Source organism: Centruroides sculpturatus, unplaced genomic scaffold (assembly GCF_000671375.1).
Source record: "Centruroides sculpturatus isolate CEXI.00-Female unplaced genomic scaffold, Cexi_2.0 scaffold920, whole genome shotgun sequence".
In the NCBI taxonomy this organism is placed as follows: domain Eukaryota; kingdom Metazoa; phylum Arthropoda; class Arachnida; order Scorpiones; family Buthidae; genus Centruroides; species Centruroides sculpturatus.
Genome location: NW_019385240.1, coordinates 298,091 through 305,461, shown reverse-complemented (window position 1 = coordinate 305,461; position 7,371 = coordinate 298,091). Strand labels below are relative to the sequence as shown.

General features: G+C 30.6%; 1 protein-coding gene across 3 annotated transcripts in view; it reads right to left on the bottom strand.

Moving 5' to 3' along the window:
• The window catches only part of LOC111636601 (multidrug resistance-associated protein 1-like), a 54,425-nt gene that overhangs the window by 23,095 nt on the left and 23,959 nt on the right, over positions 1-7,371 (bottom strand). For all 3 annotated transcript variants that reach the window (XM_023381881.1, XM_023381882.1, XM_023381883.1), the window contains exons 10-12: positions 4,563-4,817; positions 3,020-3,223; positions 2,778-2,924 (exon numbers count right to left, since the gene is read on the bottom strand). In XM_023381881.1, coding sequence (XP_023237649.1) covers positions 2,778-2,924; positions 3,020-3,223; positions 4,563-4,817 — 606 coding nt within the window. The remainder of the gene's footprint in view (positions 1-2,777; positions 2,925-3,019; positions 3,224-4,562; positions 4,818-7,371) is intronic.

The window sequence follows — 7,371 nt, the reverse complement described above, 5'->3', positions numbered from 1 at the left end:
TGTAAAGTTGTAATTATTTTAATTATTTTTATTTCCAAACTGATTTTAACCAGTTCTATAGTAAGAAAACATTCCAATAGACAATATGCAAAGCTTTTTGTTCAGTTTACACCAGTATTTATTACACAAAATTTAAGTAAAGCTTAACATGCCGATCTTGCCCCGGTCTCCCCTACTCTTCATTTAGCATTTATAACAGTGGCATGCCGTCCATGGAAGCTGTGTAGCTCCGAATAGAACTATATTTTCTAAAATATAAATACATATCGTGCGATTATTTTCATATTTTAACGTACTTTGAATTACTTAAAATTAATATTTTATTATGATCGCATTGTGTATCTTATTACAAATTTCTATACTAAATGTGAAAAACAATGATAAGATCGCTATTGTATATTCGAATATACATTCGTATATGCATATTTCCAATGGAAGCGCTGTATTGTCGAATACGGGACAGCGAAAATATTTGAATCGTGTAAAGCAGCCAGATTATAGCCTACGTATTTATAAGGCACCAACCTCACACGGTTTAACTGGTGGATGTTACACACCAAAATATCGTATAACGCTTCCAATGATTCTATCCAAGGTCGCACAGCTTCCCTATCATCAAATGTCACCGCACGCCACTGATTTATAATAATATATTTGGATTTATAAGCTTCATTTGAGTTTTCAACATTGATGCTCTCAAAAATATGTTTACAACTAAAAACTTTATTGTTACTTTTTTCAAAAAATTAACGATGAATTTAAAAGCTTTACTAAGAAAAGCTGCATATATTGTCAAATATAATCTAAAACTAACATAAATCAGACTAGTTATATAAGAGATATTTAAATCTAAGTTTGTTCAAATATAGTAAAGATTTTCGTAATAATCGTTTTCTATCACAATAAACTGATAAGATGTAAATTTTAATTGCAATGAAAGTTAAGAAACTTTGTTAAAATTAATTTTTAAACAATTCAAATGAATATAAACTTAACAATTTCACAATATTTTATTAAGATGTTTCAAAAATTATATAAATATAAAAATAAGCATAACTAAATTCTGGGGAATTTCATTTTGTAAAATAAAACAATTGTAATAACATAAAATAATAATTACCAACACTAATGTTGTTATTAAATTAGGCAACATTGTCATGGGAAATCGAAGGAGATTGAAGAGCGAAATAGAAACAAATGCTTTGTTTGCATCCAAAATATTTTTTTCGTCTATCAAGACGTACGTGGCAAACGTTGCTAAGGCCACCTTTTAATAAAAATACAAAATATAGAAAATTTAATTTAATTTAATTCTAATTACTTTTTTATTACTTTATTTCTTCCGAAAAACCTACCTCCTATTGGCTGTCTGCTCTTCCTTAACCTTGAGAACAGTGCTAGATAGATGAGAGTCAAGACAAAATATGGAAAGCTAGGAGACTCCGATTAACGATATAGAAATTAGCCAGTCTTGACCGGAAATCATGTAATTCCAATTCAAAAATTTTCCCTGAACGGAGCTACACAGATGGCCGGCATCACTGTTATCAGGAAAAGTGTGATTACAGGGGCAAGACACTATTAATTTGAGGTACAGAGCATATATTTTAAATTAAATTACTTAATAAGATTAAAAATTGCAGCCCGGCATTATGATATTTTTGATAGTTTAGAAGATAATTTGTTTTTTTCTGGCGAAATTTAAAAAAGTTAGTACTGTTTTCTAAATATTTACGTTATTTTTTTATTCATACACATGTACTAAAACAAAGAGTAACTAAATTAAAAAGTAAAATAGTTCCGGAATTATAAATCAACTATAATAATATACTCTTCATTTAGCATTTATAACAGTGGCATGCCGTCCATGGAAGCTGTGTAGCTCCGAATAGAACTATATTTTCTAAAATATAAATACATATCGTGCGATTATTTTCATATTTTAACGTACTTTGAATTACTTAAAATTAATATTTTATTATGATCGCATTGTGTATCTTATTACAAATTTCTATACTAAATGTGAAAAACAATGATAAGATCGCTATTGTATATTCGAATATACATTCGTATATGCATATTTCCAATGGAAGCGCTGTATTGTCGAATACGGGACAGCGAAAATATTTGAATCGTGTAAAGCAGCCAGATTATAGCCTACGTATTTATAAGGCACCAACCTCACACGGTTTAACTGGTGGATGTTACACACCAAAATATCGTATAACGCTTCCAATGATTCTATCCAAGGTCGGCACAGCTTATCTATCATCAAATGTCACCGACCGAAACTGATTTATAATAATATATTTGGATTTATAAGCTTCATTTGAGTTTTCAAAATTAATGCTCTCAAAAATATGTTTACAACTAAAAACTTTATTGTTACTTTTTTCAAAAAATTAACGATGAATTTAAAAGCTTTACTAAGAAAAGCTGCATATTTTGTCAAATATAATCTAAGAGTAACATAAATCAGACTAGTTATATAAGAGATATTTAAATCTAAGTTTGTTCAAATATAGTAAAGATTTTCGTAATAATCGTTTTCTAATACAATAAACTGATAAGATGTAAATTTTAATTGCAATAAAAGTTAAGAAACTTTTGTTAAAATTAATTTTTAAACAATTCAAATGAATATAAACTTAACAATTTCACAATATTTTATTAAGATGTTTCAAAAATTATATAAATATAAAAATAAGCATAACTAAATTCTGGGGAATTTCATTTTGTAAAATAAAACAATTGTAATAACATAAAATAATAATTACCAACACTAATGTTGTTATTAAATTAGGCAACATTGTCATGGGAAATCGAAGGAGATTGAAGAGCGAAATAGAAACAAATGCTTTGTTTGCATCCAAAATATTTTTTTCGTCTATCAAGACGTACGTGGCAAACGTTGCTAAGGCCACCTTTTAATAAAAATACAAAATATAGAAAATTTAATTTAATTTAATTCTAATAACTTTTTTATTTTTTATTACTTTGTTTCTTCCGAAAAACCTACCATTATGGGAGCAGACAACCAACAGAAAGTAGATGCCAAATTTAAATAAGCAATTATTTTTAACTGATCGATTTCTTTGTCTCTTATCTTTAATATAATTTTCCGAAATGGTTCTTCCCAAGCGTACAGTTTTAAAACTTTCATGCCATTAAGAATTTCATTCATGAGTTTCACTCTGTTATCTTTATTCTTCATTTGCTGCACCTAAAATCATAAAAGTTTAAATTATATAATGAATTTTGGATTAACGCAGGTAAAATTACTAACTGCAAAAATTGCAGAAATTTTCTATTATCTGTTAAATTGAGATAAAAGATCTATAATAAATGTACTTTTAAATTTTTATAGAAACCTTTTGTTATATAACAAATTCATATGATAAAATATTAAGAATAGTACAGTATTGTAAAAATTTGTTTATAGTTATGCACCTAGTAGTGAAGAAACAAACAAATTGTAAAAATTGACATTGTCTATCAATAGATAAATTGATAATTAGTCATACAAGGTTAGTAAAGAATTTAGCAGACAGACATATTTTTTTTGACAAGGCTACGAAAAACTTGTGCAAACAAATGTTCAACATAACGTTTCTCAATCTTGTAGATAAATAGTTAAATTGATAGCCACCCGTCCATTGTTCTACATAATAAAATTCTGTTTATTTAAACAGATGAAACAAAAACAATGATTAAATAAAGTCACTTAATGCTAGGCTCTGTTAACCATGTGTTCATAATTAAACGCTTTTGGTATCCATCTCGCAGAAAGTTTAATCAGTCTTAAATGATCGCAGATAATTGATTGAGTTGAGCCATAACACATGCCTGTCTTTATAGTTATCTCATGTAAGGACACTCGATGATCTGCAATTATCAACTGAACTAATTCATCACTAACTTTTCACGATCTAGTGGTTTAGCTCTCATTTTTGTGTTCAATAGCTTGAGACTAAATTATTTATCTTCAAAGAGAATAAATAAAAATTATTCAGTTTTATCAAGCTTTCGATAATTCTAAAAAAGTTTTTATGCCCTACTTTGCAAATAATAACGTATACTTTTTAGAAATCAGAGTTTCTGTTAAAAATTTTCAAACTATTAAAATACAACTTTAATTATTTTTGTCTTATATATTTTGTTAGTTAATAAGCTTATTTTTCATGGATCTGTGAAATGTATTTGCTATTTTATAGAATAATTGGAAAAATGTGAAACAAAATGAATTCAAACAGTTGATATGAGTATGCTTACATTCAACCCCATGTAAAAAGTACAAAGTGGCTTATTTCTAGATGTAAACAATTAGAAACGAGACTATTGCAAGGTTTTAATTAATAAAAATTATTGATTTGTAGAAAGAAACTGTTTGGATTTTTTACATAAGTAAATTTTAAGTTTAAACAATTAAAATTGTCTAAAAATAATTATATAAATTTATATTAAAATTTATTTATTTCACTTTTGATATATTCAATAAGAAAATAGGTATTAAACGTTAATAATCAGGATTATAGTAATGATAACTTTTATTAAAAACTTACCTGCAGTTCCTTTATTTTATTGGCAATTATTCCGTTTAATGGAAGCATTAAAATCATCACTGCAATTCCAGCTAGAACAGAAGGACCTAATAAATTCCATAAAAAGTATACAGCCAAGATAATCTGAAGTGGTGCCGACCATAGAAGATTTAAATAAGTCATGAGATCCATGAATCTTTGAGAATCGACCGACATTAAATTAACAATTTCTCCAACTGTTGACTCACTTCGTGCACTACTGGAAAGCTGAAGAGACTGAAAAAAAATTTTTTAAATTATATAGTTTCACTTCCTTATTATTATTTTGTTGACATATTCTTGTCCTTATTAGTTGACACTAATGCCTATTACTAAGCCGATACAAGATCGGGGCTTAGCCATCACTATGTTGGCCGAAATTTAAGTGGACTGCCAATTTTGGAATTATTATTTTTTTAAGAAAATTAGGACCCGAATATAAGTCGACCATTTATTATTTTTATTTATATAGTCTATGCATTAGATATCAATAAGCAACAAATTATTGTTGGTTATTTTTTATCGACATCAATAAAAAAGTTAGAGCAAAATCAAGACAATATCCCATGTGCCATCAGTAGGCAGCCCGGCTTATCCACCACACCAGGAAAAATAGGCCTCCTCACAACTATTATTCTGGTAAATGTACTTGCATTTTATGATTATAAATATAAAAAATAAAAATGAAACTTTGTTTTTCGTTTCCTCTTGTACTCTGTTTTCGTAACTGTCTAAAACATTGTAAACCTATTTTATAAAATCTAAGACATATAGTCATATCGAATGCATAAATTTATAATTACAAATTAAAATGTACACTTTACAAAAAAATAAATTTTGTAATAAATTTATAGAAATATTTTCCCGCAAGTTTTGACCATTTCTCGAATTAACTCGAAACTAACACTTACATCATACAGACTTCACACAAACATTAAGCAATCGTGGGCTCGAAAGGCACTCCATGACAGGCATCCTTATGGACTAGCCCAGGATTTTGTTGACAAAACTGCGTCAAACAGCTGGTTAGATCGGGGATGCCTCTTTGGGGAAACGGAAGGATTCATGATTGTCATACAGAATCAGGTCATAAATACTAAAAACTACAGAAAACACATACTCAAAGATACAACACTCACAAATGAGACATCCAGAAAATGTCACATCATGCAAGAAACTTTACTTCTGGTTGCAAGCTCTTGGCACAGACAGATTACTTACATAGACACAATCAAGTAGCAAATATAATACACCAAGAGCTTGCAAAGAAACACAAATTGGCAGACATCCACGAACCATACTACAAGTATATTCCACAGACAGTATTGGAAAATAACACGCACAAAATGTATTACGACAGAGCCATAATCACAGATAAAACAATTTACCACAACAGACCAGACATCACACTCATTGACAAACACAATAAAATCACATACATTATAGACATAGCCATTCCAAACACTCACAATGTACAAAACACATGCACTGAAAAAATTAGCAAGTACACAGAACTCGCCCAGGAAATAAGGCATCTGTGGAGGATGGATAGGGTGCTTATTGTACCTGTCGTTCTCTCCTGTACAGGTGTGATACCACACACACTACACAAAAGCCTGGGAACATTACAATTGAGTAGAAATACATACATCACACTACAGAAGGCCACTATATTAAATACATGCCACATTTTTAGGAAGTTCCTGAATACAGAAACACGCACACACTGACACACTTATTTAATTTTATTTTGTTTTGGTTGCTATGTCTTGACTCTGGTCCGGCATAGCACACAGCCACCGGTGTCAACCGAGTATAACCCACTAATCAAAATAATAATAATAATAATCATAATAATCAGCGCAGAGCCCAAACGGTTAGGAGTTGAAAACTGAAATTTGGTACACAGGGTACGTCACGAGAACGCACGCTAAGAAGAGATTTTTCGAAATTCCTCCCCACGGGGGTGAGAGAGAGAGGATTAAGGATTAACACTTCCATCAACAATGGAAGTGTCAACAATGGAAGAGTTAAGAGAAATGCAAGATTTACAGGCACGGATGCGGTTTTTTGCGTTTTTGATTGCGTTTTAATTGGGTATGACACGAGAATATACACTAAGAAGGGATTTTTCGAAATTCCATCAGCGGAGGTGAGGTTGTTAACACTTATCCCGCGGGGAAGTGTGAACTATGGAAGTGTTAAGAGAAAGCGATGGGCAAGTTTTACAGACGCAGATGCAGATTTTTCGTTTTTGCGGAAAATCGAGCATATTTTTAGACCCATCTAAAAATTCTCTAATTAGTCTGGAAACAGGGGGACCTAATTCTTTCATCCTTTGAAAACGGGTAAGATTGACTATAACGTAATAATCTTAATCTTCGCTATCGTTACTTTTGCCCGAGCAATGCCGGGCCTACCTGCTAGTAATAATATACGTTTAGTTCAACACGGGCAGCCATCTTCCAAATCGTACGACGAGACAAAAACAATGACGTCACTAGTAGAAGTTAGCGTAGATAAAAGAAGCTGACTGAACTAGGTAGAATTCTAGCGGTGGGAGGCAATGTTCCCTCTAAGCTGCGCGGCCGCGCACTGCTCAAATTGTTGCCGCGCACGAGAATTTACGTGCCGCGCAGGCGAGCATGCACACCAATTTGAATTGTTGTTTACTTATTTCTCACTCTGTCTGCAACATGATTATTGCTGCATATATTTCGATTAAATACATTAAATCATTGACAAAAGATAATATTTCGTATAAAAGTATGTTCTTCCTTTAATTTCAATT